We start from the raw sequence: 18024 nt of genomic DNA, 5'->3' as shown, positions 1-18024 counted from the left end.
TATTTTAAGTGTTATTTCAAGTTGTCATAAACTAATCACAGAATCGTATTAGTCCTCAATTCTTGAAATGGCAATCGAATAAATATCGAATAAAAAAGACATCTTTATCTCATTTTGAACTGATGCTTTTTAGGTCGAAAGTATTAATGCAATTCAGTACCTATATACCCAGTACTATATTCACGAAAAAAAAATTCACAAAGCACGACACGCGAGGGATTTTACAAAATATAATAATTCAAATGCAAAGTTTAAGAGACATCTTAAAGACGTTTTATGATTTGATTTTAAATCTTGTATTATCTAAGAATTAAGCCATCCTGTTAATTGTGTAAATGAAAAGATAAGTCTTTTAATGTCACAGAGAAATTTGATTCGCTAAATTCGTAATTGTATCGAACGGCATTAATACTCTCAATTTACATTTCCTACAATACGTTAATTTTCGTTAATTTATATTAATATATCAGAGACAAAATATCGATATCAAAAATATGTAGTATCGAGAGATAATTATCGATATCTCGAAGCATCGTATAATCTCTGATTACATATGTGCCATGCGTTATGGCGTGCTTTTCGTGCTCGTGTATCTCGCGGCCGAGATAGAGTCGAGCTTCAAAACGACTTTATCGCTGATAAAGATAGCCTTATCACCCCCGACGCGACGATAAGACGTGTCGCATGAAACGACGACTCATGTATTCGGCTTCCTTTCTGTCTTTCCGCTTTATTAGCGGTCGACGGTCATCTTAAGTTTAGAGTCACCGATATTACATACGTAGACCGAAAAGAAAAGATTCCGCCAGGAAGTCCATAATTGGCGGTTTAAGATTGAGAATGTTAGTTGTTTCGATCGCAGTAATTTTTTCATTCTACATCTCGCTAGCATCTCTCTCTCTCTCTCTCTCTCTCTCTCTCTCTCTCTCTCTCTTTCTCTTTCTGTTACTACAGATAACCGAGTGAGAAAGAAACCAAGAATGAGACCAAGTTCATTTCCTTCAATCTTAAACTGTGAGTTCAATTTGTGGGTTTTAATGTAATGGGGAAAAATACATTTTTTTATTTTACTTATGTATATGCCGGGCGACTCACGTGAAATGTTTCGAGTTGTTTTCTCAGAGGTTGTTAGACAGTCTATATATGGGCTTAGGATTGTTATAACGAAGTCAAATATCGATACCGATATCGACGTCGGTATCAGACGATACTCGACTACACAAGAAAAATCGGTAGTCACACATATCATTACAAATTTTAAGACTACAAAAGCAAGTTCTCGAAACTTTAAATAAAAATAATTATTATAGATGAGAGCTGACTTTTTTCAAAAGTAAGATATTAAAAAATATTAAATGCACAGTTGAATAAGAAATAATAACATATTGCTCATAATTAACAAAAGAAAAAAAATCCATTCTACATTGCATCATAGGGAAAAGGAAACGCAAAAACTTTTGGAACACTCTGCAAATATTTTGCAAAAACGCAAATTTGTCCGTATCTATGCAAACATTTTTCCCGCATATTTTTGCATATCCTAACGATCGATACTTTATGATGACTATTTCTGCATCCGCACGTAAGTTGATCGGTATCCGTATAACACACACCGAGAATAATCGTTATGACGATTTTATCCAATTGTCTCATATCGAATGTGAAAAGTATAAACATTTCGAAGTAATCACAGACATCCTCGCTCTCGATAAGGATGTTTTGTCCAGATTGCTCGTTTGGCCGTCCCTCCCTGATTGCTCCTATATTAGCGCTCTAATTCATGGGACGATAACAATCGGCACGAGCCGCTCGGCGAATGGAAGTCACGCGTATGCACGAGCTGTCGAATTAACCGATTAGCCTACAGCACCTGTCATCGTCCCCGGATGTCGGTGTCACCGGCGCGCCGAGGCGGCCTGTGTTAACAGGTGCCTCCGATTCTGAATAGCTGAGCAACGCTGCTCGATTCGTGGCTAGAGTTTTATTCTTGCAGGGCATGTGAGACAGAGCGCGAACGTATGCGGTCAAAAGTCGCGCCGTTTAATCGACCATTGAATAAAACGGCCCTAGAAATTTCGACAACTCATTTTGCATGATGGACGACAAAAATTATGAAATGTATTATTAATCTTGTACTTAACAGAATATTTAAGGTGTCTTGACTGAATTAGACTCACTCATTTATTTTATTTTTTTTAAACTTTATCAAATTTTTAAAATTCTACTTTTTTAACTTTATTAGAGTTCAAAAAAGTGAAATAAGCACTGGAGCTCTCAAATGTTGGGTAATATAAATTTGATTATTAAATAGTTAGAAAAGTATAAAATTATTTTTGATTACACTACTAATCAAATATTTAAATTAGCATTTACTCAAATTCGGTAGCTATTACCTTTTTTTAGTATATTGTACAATATCACAAGAATGAAATAAGTTATATTTATATCACATGTATTATTGCGATTTATTAAAGAACGTTGATAATTGCAAACGGTATACTCCAATTTGACTAAGAAGATTATTAAATTATTAGCATGGGGTGAAGAGAGAGAATGCAAAGGTGCATCCTCTTCGGCGACGATGTTCTCGAGACGCAAGAGAGACGTGCCCGCGAAACAACTTTTGATGTCGCGGAGGCGAAAGGCGGGAACGGCGGGAAAATTGAGCCAACCGTCCCGGTATATCTTGTTGCTGCACCACATCGTCGGTGTAATACGGTTTTCACCGGCTCTTTCTCGGAGTTACAGCTAGGCAGAATCGTGCCATAACTGTACACGAACAACGCGCGGATTTCGCCTGGTTCGACGTCGCATATTGATGTAAGTTGCGATACGTCTTTCTAGTTAATTTTATGTACGATCTCTACCGCAATTTTAAATCTTTATTTTGGATCACTTATGTCCATTTCTACCAATAAATTATAACTTTAACTCATTCGTCATATTTCTATATAATTCTCAAAACTAGAAAAAGTAAGTTAAGTTGAGATTAAAGTCAATCCATTGGTAGAAATCAACATTAATTTCTTAAAAGAAGTTGTGATCAATGGAAAGATGAAATGTAATAACTTTTGGTAAAATATAAACTTTATTTAATATATTCAATGAGAGAAACTTCATAAAAGAAAGCGTATAGTTTTTTTGATATATTCTATATATTTACATATTTTATACATATTTTGTTATATTTAAATTCGCTATTTCTATAGATAACAATATTTCTCGATATAAACATTTGTGAGCTCTGGCATTTATTTAATTTTTACATTACTTTTTTTTAAATTTACTTTCTAATGATTAAGCTAAATTTTTCTAGTAAGCTGTTGCTCGTCTGCAAAATAAATGCGAAGAGTTCGTGATAAGAGCCGTTTAATAAGTAACGGAATTTCGCTTTTGAGTCGCATTTTCGTGACGCCTCGAACGGTTTTTGGTTTCCGTTCTGAAGAAGTCTGTCCGGCAGTGGTTTCAGAATTCGTGCCGGAAATGCAGGAGTCGCAGCTTTCGAAGATGATCGTAAAACGTCCCCGCCGTTTCCTGATCCCCACCGTCGGGTATCCCATCGTCGAGTAGCTTTGCCGGGGCACTAACGAGCGCTTCTAGTTGGCGAGAAAGTCCGACAGGCGCCTGTGCGCGGCAAATCTCAACGAACTGAATTCTGCGAGTGCTTTTATATAAACGCGATGCGTTCGTTAGGGAATATTGGAAATAATTCAAGGACAAGTTTCTCTCCTACACAACTTGCGCGAAATATCTCAATCTGATACATTATCTAAACAAAAATACAGAAATATTTCCTATGGTTAGAAAATTTACATGATAAAATTCTTCCGGGATTCTGCTCAAAATTTTTACGCAAGAGATATATACATTATTATCGAAATTGTTACGAGAAATACTGCCGAGGGAATTTGATAGAAATCGAGTTGGAACGAAGGCATTTAATAATGAAACTTGTTTAAATAATTGAATAATAAAACTGTCGACGAGTCGTCTGAAACGAAATGACGACGCGTCGACGTCACGGATGGGAAAGGCGGCGAACTACCGAACTGCGGGCGGAAGCGCGCGGTATCGTGCCAAATTCTAAATTCCCTTCTACCTCGCGACCGTTTTCGCGGCCGTGCATGCGCGCCCCGTGCTTCGAATAAGGCGTGTTCGCGTCGCCACGGCCTCGTCGTGCGAGCAAGGACATTCATTGGCTACAATTCATCCTCCGTGCCGTGCCTGGCCAATCGTAAACTCGGCCGGTCGCTTTTCTCCGTGCTGGAGTCGCGCCGTCCGTCGCCGTCTTCGTCGTCGTCGTTGTCGTTGTCGTTGTTGTCGTTGTCCACGTAGCGACTCGCGTCGACCTACGCTTTCTCGCTGCGGACCGGACACGTTACGCGCCGATCGACGTAACCGTCAACTCCAGGAAGAAGCTTAGCGCATGCTTCGCCAGGACACTCGAGGCAACGTCTCATCTCGATCTCGTAAACTTTGTACATTTATACTCTGTATAATAAAGAAAGCTTAGTTGTCGTTTTCATTGATCTAGACGATGTCTGCAAGTTCTCCGCGATGAACAATGATCGAACAACTTTATTCGAGATTGAAATAATTCAGGACGAAGAATGTTTCCGGTAAACTCATCTCGCGATTTCAAAATTCTTGACGGAGGTCTAGCATCGATTCGGAAGCGCTATCGATTTTATTGAGTCTCGGAAAGCTTGATAAAGCGCTATTACCACGTTCAGTAGAATTGTATCAAAAGATAAAAAATTTCTTAAAATTGTACGAAAGAAAATAGAGGGAATATCATCTCTTTCCATTTATATATTTATGATATTTTTTCCACGCGGTTTAACAAGTTAAAAAAGCGCGCGCGCGCGAGCTACGCTGAAAATATATTCCGAGGCGCCCCCCCGCGCCGTATCCATCGTCGCCGTCGTCGTCGCCGTCGCCTCGGTCGAAGAGAAACCGAGCTCGGGCGCGTTACGCGCGTCGGCTCGGTGCCGCCGCGTCGTCGTCGTCGTCGTCGTCGTCGTACGGTGTAGCAACGGGCTCCGCCGCTGGAGAGACCTCGAAGCCCGCCGCGCGCGCTCTGCCTCGCGGCCGCATACGGAATGACGCGCAAAATTCGCAGAATTGGCCGACGCAGGGAGGTCAGCCGATCGTAGAACGACGGCGCACGTCCCCCGGCGTCCTTTCGCCGTCGCGGCGTCCCGATGACGCGCCCCTTTTACCCGATAGGGAATAAAAATGTTCCCGGTGAATTTTCTTAGGCTGCACGCCGTATGGAACGTGGCTCGCGCGTTGTCTGCCCTTTCCTCCGTCCCCGGCCGCCCGTCGCCGCGCCGCGCCGTCGCTGCTTGCGCTTGCTGGCTGGCTGGCTGGCTGGCTGGCTGGCTGCTGCTGCTGCTGCTGCTGCTGCTGCTGGCTTGGCTGGCTGGCTGGCTGGCTGGTTGGCTGGCTCGGCTGCGCGAGCGAGCGAGCAAGCGAGAGCCGAGACCTCTCTTCTCTCGGAGTTCTCTTGCGCTGCGTGCCGTATACAGTCAGCCAGTCAGTGGCGAGTTTCGAACCTAGTGGCGTTAGGCCGACTCCCTCGTGCTCGGGGGGGCCCCTGTACTGAGAGAGAGACCGGAGGTTCTCCTCGGTGAAGGCTGCTCGACGTACGACCGAACCTACGTCCGAAGGTTCTTGCGCCTTGCGTTTTTAAAGCCGCATGAAAATTTACTCACAGACGCGTTCACGTAGCCTCGCTCTCGCGAGCGCACGAGTATCTCCTCTCTCTCTCTCTCTCTCTCTCTCTCTCTCTCTCTCTCTCTCTCTCTCTCTCTCTCTCTCTCTCTCTCTCTCTCTCTCTCTCTCTCTCTCTCTTTCTTTTTCTCTCGGTTTTCTCCCCTTTTTTTCCTCTTCGCGATCCAACATGCGAGCATCGCCGTTCAGCGACGTCAACATTTTGGAAAAATCGTTAACAAAATAAAGTTCATCTTTTGCAAGAAATTGTTACGTTACTCTCATGCCAATCACCGTGCAAGAATATTAATCCCATATTAATTTCTACGCAATATCGCAAGCGTTATTGTATCGATAAATAATACCCGAGACGAAAAAGAATATATACAGAATGTATATTCTCATGTTCAAATGCAACCGGACAATTATATTCTTAGGAAAAAACCTTCCTTCGAGTTTTTTTCGAGTATGAGGAAAGAAACGGGGAAACGTTTCTGTCGCTCTTCGCGCGCGCGGCTCTTCGACGAGCGAGCGCGTGATTACCTTGCTGGCCGCGCAAGGTCCTGGCGTCGCGCGGTGACGCGATTGACCGTGCTATCTCGGTCTCGTCTCGTAAGATATTAAGCAGCACGACGGCGCGACCGACGACGGACCGGGGAATCGGCGCGATCCGCGCGCGAGCTGCGCGCCCGCAAAGTCATTTTGAGTTTTTGCTGCGTCGCTGAAATATTTCAGCGCGGCCGCGCGTCGCCGATCCGTTCTCCGATAACTTTCATCGACCGACCCGTGCTATCACAGACTTTCTCGAACAGAGCGATTTTTCTCGATCGCGGGGAGCGCGGACTTTCTGGAAGAAACCGAGAAAGAGGGGTGGAGGAAGGGAGAGGGGAGCACATACAGCGCGGACTTTTAAGGGACTTACAGAGGACGTCCTAAAGACGTTCTAAGGACGTTTCATCGCTGTAGCGTGCTATATAGGAGAGAAAGATATTTAACGCGGATCCTAGAGAATCAGTTTCTTTTATTATGTGTCGCGCGGCACAACCCGGCACCACCCCTTCGTTCACCCCGCGCGCTAATGAGCGCCACCGATCATTCGACATAAAAGCATTGTTCATACCTGAAAAGCTGCGCCGCACACTTCGACAATGAATTTCCTTTCGCGAGACGGACAGAGTGACATACACACTGTCCTACGATATTAAATCCGATATTAATTATGTAATTAATTTACGCGACGTGAGTGAAACGTATCTTTCCATTTATATCAATTATCATCAGGGCGTTCGGGCGCTAACAATATGGCATTATGCACCCCGCGGACGATCGACTTTTTCTCTCTCTCTCTCTCTCTCTCTCTCTCTCTCTCTCTCTCTCTTTCTCTCTCTCGAAATGTCACGTCAAGTACGACGCAAAACATATGTTATCGTCAATCGAAACGGTCACCAGGTCGCAAGCTCGTTCTTTTCCTACGAAGCGTGTACATTAGCGACGACTTTTGCGAGTCGCGATAACGCGAATTGTTTCTGGATGATCGCTCTACGGGCGATCGTACATCGCATTACGGTGTTTCTGCGTCGATGTCGAAAATCCGTAGGGACAATGCGCCGTGTCGCGCGACAGGAACGACGCAGGGCGCCCCAACGCGGGTCTACGGCACTGGCGTACGTTTCGTGCCGGAGTGCAGGTGGGCCGAGCGCAGCCGGAAACAGCCGAGCACGCTCGGGGGAAAACCGAGCGGCGCTACTCGGCGAGGAGTGTTGTCAGAGTATTCAGTAATGCTTTGCATGGCCAGCTAGCTGCTGTCGTGTGCGTCGATGACAGTCGCATTGTCATCTGTTCGGAGAGTGATCGTGCGATGTTACTTGAGGAGCCAACCGGGCTACCGGCGGCCGACACCTAACGTCGCGCGAGTGCGTTTTTCGTGAGACTGTGAAAACCGACGAAATAAAAAAAGAGAGAAAGTAAGGAACAAAATAACGGACACGTACTCCCGGAGAGACGGACGGGAAGTGAAAAGACAGTGTGAGAGAGAAAAAGACGCGTGAGGCAGGACATCGAGAGGGAAAAGGAGGACGGGCGATTTGCGGAACAGGAACTTCATCGTATCCACGGCCGAAGTAACGTGGAACTTCGGTTCCACGTACCGCCGTGACTTTTCTCTCCGTTCTCGCCGCGAATCACCGAGTCACGCGGAGAGCGAGGGAAATAAAAAAAAAACGGACCGTCGCGGTAGCACCGTGCGCGGCAGTGCAGCAGCAGCGTACCAAGATGCTGTCGTCAGTGTCAGCGAAATAATAATGTGGTGCGACGTCAGTCAGGTGAGTTTCGCGCGCGGTTCCGCGCGCATCGCACACACACACTCTCTCTCTCTCTCTTTCTCTCTTTCTTTCTCCTTTTTGCTCCCGCCGGTTCGGACCACCATCCTTTTTTTGCTGCAACCCCCTATCCCCTCCCGCGCGCGCCCGCACTCCCCCGTGTGTACGTACGCGTTCCCTTCCTTCGGCGTGTACGACACGCGTGCCGCGTTTCCGCGTTACGTGCCGGTCGAGGAGAGCGGGTTACGTGATCGCGCGCGCGCGCACGTTTGCTCGCCGCTCGACGGCGAAGCGGCGGCGATCGTAAGAAAGCGACGAGGCGACTCCGTCGAGTATTTTGCCGTCGGGGACTTTAGTCTCTTCGATAACAACGTTACGAGGTACGAGGCACGAGGCACGTACGGAACACGGTCGTACTTTGCGCGAGAAATATATATATATATCGAAACATCGGCGCTCTCTTCTCTCGGGTGATTGCTTTGTTCGCAAGTTTTGCCATTGGGAAACTTTTTTCCTCGTCAGGTAACCACGCCTAACGGCGAGCTATCGTCCGACCGCCTCCTTTGGATGAAAATGAAAAACGAACGAATGGAGAAAGGAAAGGAAAGAAACGAGGACTCGCCGTCCTCCGTTTCACGGCGCGTTTACATCGTTCTCGAAAATCGATCGACGTTTCCCCGCAGTTCACTCGCTCGCTTTCGAGCACCGCGAGTGCGGAAAAAACCCTCGTGCAGAAGTCTACCTGGTCCCGCGCGCGAGCACGCGAGATCGCGCGTAGGACGACCAAGTGTCAGATTTGACGCGTGGTAACCTCGTGTTCGGTAGTTTGAATTCAAAGCGATCCCGCGTTTCCTTGGCCCGGCGGGAAGAGGTAGGGACGGCAGGGGGGCGGCCGCAAGGGGAAAGAGGATGACGAGGCGAAGCTCGCCGAAGGGGGAAACGACGACGAGGTGGCTTGCGTACTGTGTGTGTGGGCTGTGGAGTCAGCGGGGAGCGCGCGAAAAGGGGGGAGGAGAAACGAACGACAGCGGCAGCCTGATAGCGCTTGGTGGGGTTTGGGACGAGAGAGGCAGGGGGAGGGTGGACGGTACGCGGGGGTGAGCGCGGGACGGTGGTAGAGAGGCGAGTGGAGTGGATGGTGACGCAGGGGAAAGGGAGACAGGGGGAGGGTGAGATCGCCCCGAGGCTGCTGGCTGTGCCTCCTCTTCGCTTGGCCAGCGCCGCGAGGAAACCTAGCGTCGGCTCAGAGACGCTAGGTGGGGATACGGTTATAACCAACCATCAAGGGGCAGCGTCGTCATGGTTACCACGACGACAACAACCCGATCTGGTCTAGGGGGGTGTTTTTAAAGACATATTCGCTTTTGCTCGTTCTCTCTCTCTCTCTCTCTCTCTCTCTCTCTCTCTCTCTCGTTCTCTCTTTCTCTCTTTCTCTCTCTCGCTCTCGGAGTTCTCCACTCTACCTTCCTCTCCCTCGCTTTCGTCCTTTTTCCTTTTTCCTCTCCGCCTGTCCCTCTTCCTAGCGATTGTTTTTCATCACGAGGTCTTTGAGCGGCGCGAAATGTTTTGCGACAAAATCGAAGGAGAGGGGCGCGATATCGTCGAATCGTAATCCACGAAGAGAGCGCGCTCGAGTCATAATTCTACGCCACCATCGTCCGAATTGTTTTCCGAGATATTTCTCACCGCGGCGGAAAGGTTACCGTCACATGCGTTATTTAGACCCGTTCTGTTAATCATCGCACCAACACCAACGTAAAAAAACTTGAAAATAATACTCCACCAAATATATCTTTCATATCCTTCAACAATGATCATGCGGTGATTGCAGGATACAAAATTCAATAATAGAACTCTGTAATTTAATCAGAAAATTATTTACAAACCTCATTTTCTGTAAAAATGAGTCTGTTAATTGCCGCAAAAATGAGGCTATTAATTTTTGAAGCTAATCAATGTACTGTTCTTTTTCAATCTGCCATATAACTTTTTTAACTTAAACGTTAGTAGTATTTTCCGGAATTTTCAATCTATCACTCTAGAAAGATTATGATTGTCTCTCATTATGTTTCGAGAATTGAAAGCAGGAAGATTGACTGAACTATCATATCAAACTTCCGAGGGTTGACCACGAGCATTGCTTTGTTTGTATGATTACCTATGCAGGTTCATTCTTGTGAAATTGTACACCTTGTACCTTCTTGTAAAGAGGCACACTTTTATACGAGTTTGCTTTCGACGATCGCGCTCCTAATAGAGATACTCGAAACCAGACGAAAGAAACCGACTTGTATATACAAAAAGCTCTGTCATTAGGCATTAACGATAATGGGATTATCTTTTGATCGTTTTTGCCCAAAGGATCTCACTTAGAATAGCGATTCACGTGTGCAACGGTGTGTCGCGTGCCACTCAAATCCCGAGCCGGTTCGAAAGTTTTCCGTATACGAATTTATGCAAATTTACGTAGATTTACGCTGCAAGAACTACTTACACGGATAGGATTGCGAGGAATTAGCCAAGAATTTCTAAAATTCGTCAACATAGACTGAAAACCTCTTAACTCGTAAAGCGTGGAACACGAATAGTCGGAGCAAATATATAAGAATATCTCAAGATTTTTCTTCGTCATTCTCACATTCTTCTGATGAACATCTCACATTATATCTTTTTCAGATTAGATTAGATCTAAAAGAGAGTAGTAAATTAAGGGCCTCACGACTTTTGTCGAGTGTAGAGAAAAATAATCGGCCGGTTAGAATCGCCGACGGACAAGTGTTGTGATTCTCTATACGTAAAATTGGCGCACGAACGTAGGACGTACGCGCCAAAATTCAGGTTGCGATAATACAGCAGTGTGCAGAGTGTCTAGGGAATAAAAGTGGCGCAAGCATGAGAAATAGGAAGGGAAGAAAGAGATGAGGGGATTTTTCGGCGCTTCCGACGGCCGATATGCACCATTGGTGGCCCGATGACCGACAAAACCAGCAGTTTTTCCACGTGGTTTTGCGTCGTACGCGACAAATGGTTGTCTCGATGTGTGCGCGTGTCGTCGGCGCATCGTTAAACTTGGACGGAAAAATTCGCGCCCGCGCTCTTAACCCTTCTGCATGAATCCACTGGTCTATTCGGTCATCAGTGTGCAAACCGGTTCCGGTCAAATAAAATAGTATTTCATTGTAAGTATAAGAGTTTATTCAAGTATAAAAAAGATACAGAAAATTATTGTAAAATTGTATTCGATATAAGCACATCGGTTACAAAATGTTCGTAGCTTTTGACTTTATAATTATGTTATAATATACTTTCTCTAAAGTTTCTAATAATTTTTCACAGCTAAAGTACCAAAGCTATTTGTAAAAAAAGTCATGTTTTAATATGCAATAAGCCTAATTGGAAATATTAAGAGCTAACTATCGATTAATTTTATTTAAATCAGCAAAACAATAACACGAAACAATAATAGTTTAAGTAATATTAGGATCTGACCGAAGATTCGTCACTCTTATCTATATTATAAAGCATAAAGCATTCTTTTTTGCATTATAAAAAATATCAACGTATACTTTGTAATTTAATGTACTTGTTATTGGCATTTTCAAATTAATTTTTAATTTTTAAATTTTATAACAATGAAATATAATGAATTTATTGGAATTATGTAATTATTACTAACGATTGATACGATCTCTCTGCAAAACAATCAGATATTTTCTCTAAATATTCGAAAGAAGAAACATTAAGCATTTTTATTATCAATTTAATACCAATTATTGTCAATTATCTCCAGCTAATAATACAGAGAAATAAATACAGAGGAAAAAGGAATGGTCAATATGCATAAAAGTAAATACTCTTGAAATATTTTTACTGGATCAAAATATAATCTCACGCGAAAATATAGTCTGCGGTTTTTTTTCCGTTAACGCGCACATGTTTAGTCTTTTGCTGGACAAATCTCTCTAAATTCTATTGATGGAAATAAATTCTAGTTTTTCGCGGGAAACCGCGACAGCACATTCGTGCCGAATACGCACAGATTTGTCGATTCTCTCTTTACCGGCAAATTTTATCGAGATACACAAACATGACTGACATCGATTCACCGGATCCAGCGCAACGTGTGTGACATAACTCCTCCGCGAAATCTATTTCTGTTCTCGATGTATTTCCGTATTATCGACGTAAGCGACGTGGCGGTACCGGACCGCGCGTTTGATTTGATGCCGAGAGGCAAACCGCTGACCAAAAACGTATACGCTAATCCCATAATAGCCGGGATTGTATATGAGAATGGATCTCGCTTCATTAATCGTTCGGAAACTATTACAAATTCACCCTAAAGTAATGAAAGCGGCAACATTACACGGAGAGAAGTTTCTCTTAAAATTTACTATACTTTTTAGTAAAATTTACTCTGTACCTTTAGTAAAATTTCTTAAAAGTATAGTAAATTTTACTAAAAAAAATGTGGTAAAATTCCTCGAGATCACACATTATCTCACAATTACCAGATCTTGAGGGTAAATTTTAAAAGAAAATTCTCTCCGTGTAGTATTATGTCGTACACTGTCATTTCTCCCCCTCCCCTTCTCTCACTCTCTCTTTGTCTACTTTTTTTTTTTAAGGTATGTGTCAAAATATCAAGAAATATTCAATTCTCGGCGGAGAGTTTACGTACGCGCGCTGGTTCACGCTCGAAATCATATTTCAATATTGCACTTCTCTCCGCGCCGCGGAATGAACGCGCTAAGCGGCGGCGGCGGCGGCGGCGACCCGGCGATACCTCGCGATGCGTTATTTTGATCGATTTCCGAAGTCCGCGTTCCCGCGCGTTACTTGGATCAGCTGCATATCGTAACGGGCCGTCGGCGCGGCGCGCCGCGACTCAGTACAAAGTGAGTCCAAGTTTCCCCTACCTCCCACCCGCCCTCCGAGCACACCTCCGCCTCCTTCGTCCCGCCGCCGCCGCCGGCCCTCGCGCGCCCACCATCACGGGCCATTAACGAGAGAGTTATCGACGCGCGATCTGTCAATAGGCTTCTCCCATTCATAAATTCGCCGGGCCGGCGTGCGGCGGTGGCCGCATAGTTTTGCCGCAGAAACCACGTGGCGGCGGCGGCGGTGGCGGCGGCGGCAACCACGAGACGAGGCGTATGGACGGACAGACGGATGGGACACCTCCATCGTGTTACGCTACGCGCTACCGGGTTCCGCTCTAACCGCGTGATTTACGGCCGATGTCCCCGTTTTAAATGCATGGGAAGCGGCCCGCGGGTACTCCGAGTCTGTCCTCGCCACGTGTCTGTGATCGCGACTTGTAACCGAATTCGTCTCCCTTCTGCCGATAGCGTACTCGTTAACATCGTTAAAAAGAATTGAGCACTATTTGTTATGTTACGTCGACCTTTTACTTTTCCAGACATAAAGATTCCGTTCGCGAGATCAAGATCAAAGTTTTCTGATATTAAAATCTGAAGTTACAAGAGTTTCGATGTCGTAATTCTAAAAAAAAAGTTGCGTTTCTCGTTACACACAAACACACACACATATTTAGGGTACTTTTTAAAATTTCTTAGCATTATGTTATATATACTTTTTTATAAAAACGGCAAAAGTCTTTATTCTCGTTTTATCTTTTTTTCTCGGCCATATTTATCATTGTCGAGGCATCTTGGATAAAAGCTCTTAATGTATTTCTGTAATGTCGATGCTTCTTCGATATCATATCATTCGTACCAGGTTAAGCAACGTAGTATCGTTAACAATATTGCGATTGAGTTGGTGACCTTCTGACGCAGAGCTTCGTTCTTAACTTTTTTCCTCTTTTCCTTATTCATTTTGCGCATGTATCATTCTCGGATAAAGGTTTATCATCTCAGTGGTTTTCAACCGATGTAATACAAAAAATGTAGTATCGAATTAAAAATTAATAAAACTATATTAAAGCCATTTTGTATGTGCACGACATTTAAAGGGTTGCAAGTTATTATCTCTGAAATTACATTTCAAGCAATTATTATATATTTTCTTTACACCAATTGATTGTCTTATTCTGTACATAAAAGTATTAAGATACAATTATCAAAAAATTAATAGTCTATGAGATCTATGATTTTATATTTTAAAGTCTGTTCCAAAAATAAAGGGGAAAATATCTTGTGAAATATAAATTTTTCCATATTTTGTTTTATTTTATCATTATTTATTCACATATGCACAAACGAATTATACAACTCTAGTCTGCAACATTTTTTGTTATGATACATAATTTCATGAATAATAGTTTGTTGCTTTAAATTCTTATCCTATATAATAGAAATAGAAGTAGAATGTATAATAAAAATAAAATAATATTTTTTTGTACAAAACATTTTCTAATTTGTAAACGGGTTTAAATCGTTCACGTAAAAAGTTTAAATGAATTCAGGTCGCATTTGTCGTAATTTGTCAATAAAATTTAACCCGGACACACGTGGCCTGCGGCATAAAAATGTCTGGGCGCATGTAGCGTATATCGTCTACGAGATCGATGAATCACGAATTACGAATATTGTAACGCGTCCGTCCGCTGTCTGTCTCCACCCGACCCTACCTCCCGTGATCCCTCTCCGTCGACATCGGAGACATCGTGGCACGTGGTGCATCGTACGCGCCTCGCATCGACATCGCGTCGTCGCGCATTGTTTTGTTTACGTTACGTACGAGCGGTTCGCGGCGATTGAAAAATTCGCCCGGTGTAATCGATACGTCAATCATGCGCGGCGAGCGTACGCGGGCACGATCAGTATCGAAAGACGGCGGCGTGGAATCTCTATCGCACCTCCTCGATTCATCCCTTTTTCTTTCATCGGATTTAGATGAAAGCATCGTTGATCCTTTCACATGATTTGTTCTCGATAAAGGGGACTGCACAGCTCTTATTTTATGTACACGTAAATTCTTGAGAAGTTTTATTGATACGCGCGTTTATTTTTAAAGAGTCTGTCATTCTAGTTTCGAGACAAATTATCTTCTTAATAATTTATTTTAGTCTTGCGTTAGAATGAGTGAAAGATGGTTTTCCACAAAGCATTCCATCCATTCTCGAGATATAAGATCACTAATGTTGATACAAGTATCAAATCTTTGTATATATTCGAAAGCATTATTGTTACATTGAAACGATCCGCGTTAATTATTATAACTTATTAGATCTAGTTTTATTAAAATAAATTCTACGGACGTAAGAACATAACAGAATCAAGTTTTATAGGAACGAGGTCTGTTTCTCTGCCATTTAAAAGACTCGCTCGAGAAACGCGTTTACGTTTTCCATCTTTCTAGCATTAATGTGGAACGATAAACCGCACCGAAACAAAGGGTATGTTCAGTTAGAAAGTAGAAACGCGCGAAACTCACCGCTCACATACACACACACATAATTAATTCTTTTCTAATATTCTGCCACCTCGTTTACAGGGTGACGACACTGAAAAAGTAAGAGACTGTAAATGTAAATAAAAAAATATTTGAAGTTGTAAATCATATTTCGTATAATCACTGCTTAAAAAAAAAAAATAAAGTTATTTATCTGAATGGAACACTCGTAGTGCGACCACTCACGAGTTAAGTGGAAGAATAGCGGATTTTGTCCGGCCTCGTCTCTCTGATCCAGGCTTTTCTCGCGCGATTCTCGTCCGCGGGAATCTTCCGCAAAAGTAACCGTTAGCGATACTTTGCGAGCTCGCGAAGAAACACGTAGAACGATGTGGCTTCATATCGCCTTGAAGAAACTCTTGTTGAATACTTTTTCGTTAGTTGTTCGTTACATTTCTCAAGCCAGAATAATAATTTATTACTTGGCATACAACATATAATATAACCGAAAAACGCGTATAAGAAATGTGACTGATAAGATGAATTTTTCTGACTCTAGTTCTCTCTTTGCCGGAAAATGTATTACCTAATATAGCGAGTAGATATAATGCTCCATGTCATACAAAAATAATTGTCCTGCGGATCGCACGTTATAACGTTTGTTAAAAATTAAATACTATATTTCTAAAAAAGTTTGTGACTTTTCGCTTTGAAGGAATACAGTACGTCGTGTATACTGGTATATTTGTATCCCGTTGCTTATGTTAAGGTTAAGGTTGGTGCTTGTGAGCGTCCTAAATTCGCGGGCGCTTAAATCACAGCGCACATCCTCGCGAACATCTTCGGCTTCCGGGGGATGCATCGTCTGATGGAGTCGCGCGAAACTCTCCGGTCCTCTTGCGGTAGGTTAAGGTTAAGCGTGAGAAGAGAGACGAGACGAGAAGAGAAGAGGGAGAGGAAGACATACGGGGTGAGAGACAAAGAGGGAAGGAGAGAGAGAGAGAGAGAACGAGATGTGAACGGAGAGTTTCGCGGCCCCGTTTTCTTCCCTCTCCATTAACGAGACCGCCGCGAGCCTTTTGTGCGGGTGAATTTCACGCCCACCGCCAGTTAATGGCTAGCAGGAATGAGCCTACGGCGGCGGGGGGGCTGTCCTCCGCGGAACACAATGGCACCTGCTGCTCCCGAACCCGTGGCCACGACACGCTGTCCACGTGGCAGGTGTCGGTGATTTTTGTCCGCTGCCGACAACAAGAAAAATTGCGTGGTCCGTCATTGACTTATTGTCACTGTGATTTATGTTCTATTATTCTTGCGATCAGTCAAAAAGATGTGACTAATGTCCGGCCAAAGTGTTTTGAAAAAACCACATTTTGTCGTTTGACAAAGCCGCCTTGTCGCGGGGACTTTCCTGGCTGGATGTTCCGCAGATAGGACCTTTCCACGCAGCGGGATAGTTTAATGCGGTCGTTCGGTTTCCTCCCTCCCACGTTCGGAGTAGTCGCGTGCCTCTCTTGAGCGAGCCCGCCTTAACACGCGGGACACACGCGGCGTCGGTGGTTTACCCACCGGCGCGACGACGGAGGAAGCAACAGTTGACGATATCGACGTGAATGAGGACGGTTTATGTACTTTCTACGGCGCGCGCCGTACGAAGGACTCGCGCGTATGCGTGAGAGAGGTTCTCGCGTTACGCTCGTCACGAGAGCGATGTATATACGTACATACGTATGTACCATAAAGTGCGGTATAAACACACACGACCGGCTGGGAATCGGGGGGAGAGTTTGAGGAGGGAGGCGGACGAGAGGGAGACGGAGATAGACAACGCGCGCCCCGCTGGGTGACGCCGGGGAAGAGGCTTCCCACGGCGGCTGGGAGGGAGGGAGGGAGGGTGGAGACTACGCGAGAGAGTCGACCGAAGTTCGTGAATTCGTCCCGAATGTATGTGTGTGTGTGTGCATGTATGTGTATGTATACGCGTGCATGTCGGGTGCATTGTAGATGTTCTCTCCCTCCACACCCTGGCACAGCCGGCGCACTATGTGTACCGCCGCTCCCCCTCTCCCCGCTACCCCGCGCCTCCTGTACTCTGCCCCTCATGCCTTTCGCATCCATCCCTTTCGACCACACTGGAGATTCACCTCGTTGTACGTCCCGCCTCGCCCCGTCTCGTCACCGCTTCTTCCTCTTTCTCTCGCTCCCTGCCTCCAATCTCTTCCCCGCGGCGCTCTCGCTCGCGGTGCAACGAGCGATGCACTTTGTTGTCGTCGTGTAGTCGCCGCCGTCGCTTCTATTCCGCGGCTCAGTCGGTTTCGGTTCGGATGCCGGCGAGGTTCGCGCGGCGAGATTCCCTCCTGTCGTCGCACGTGCATCCGTCTCCTTCCGAATGACCCGAAACCCGCATGGCAAAAAATGGAAAAATCTAATCTGTCACATCCGCTTAACATTGCTAAAAATGCGACATGATTACTACATACTTTGATATCATCACTAGTACTATTTTAGCACTGCACTAGTTTGCCCTATTACTTTTCCTAATATTTCTGCCGTTTTTTATGATTTTTTATTTCGACAGAAAATATTAAACAATAAGTATAACATTGCTTTTAGATTTAGATTCTTGTTTGCC

The 18024-nt window shown here is 44.5% G+C and overlaps 1 protein-coding gene across 2 annotated transcripts in view; it reads left to right on the top strand.

Annotated features, from left to right (window-relative positions):
* Window positions 1-18024, top strand: part of LOC105833291 (basic-leucine zipper transcription factor A) — a 93403-nt gene that overhangs the window by 30919 nt on the left and 44460 nt on the right. Inside the window, exon 1 of one of the 2 annotated variants that reach the window (XM_036290302.1) lies at window positions 7461-8036. The exons of the other annotated variant lie outside the window; for it this stretch is intronic. Coding sequence (XP_036146195.1) covers window positions 8016-8036 — 21 coding nt within the window. The 5' untranslated portion in view covers window positions 7461-8015. Of the gene's footprint in view, window positions 1-7460; window positions 8037-18024 lie in introns of those variants that run through there. 2 annotated transcript variants of the gene reach the window in all.

The sequence above is a fragment of the Monomorium pharaonis genome, chromosome 7, assembly GCF_013373865.1.
Source record: "Monomorium pharaonis isolate MP-MQ-018 chromosome 7, ASM1337386v2, whole genome shotgun sequence".
Lineage (NCBI taxonomy): Eukaryota > Metazoa > Arthropoda > Insecta > Hymenoptera > Formicidae > Monomorium > Monomorium pharaonis.
This window is presented reverse-complemented; position numbering and strand designations above follow the sequence as displayed.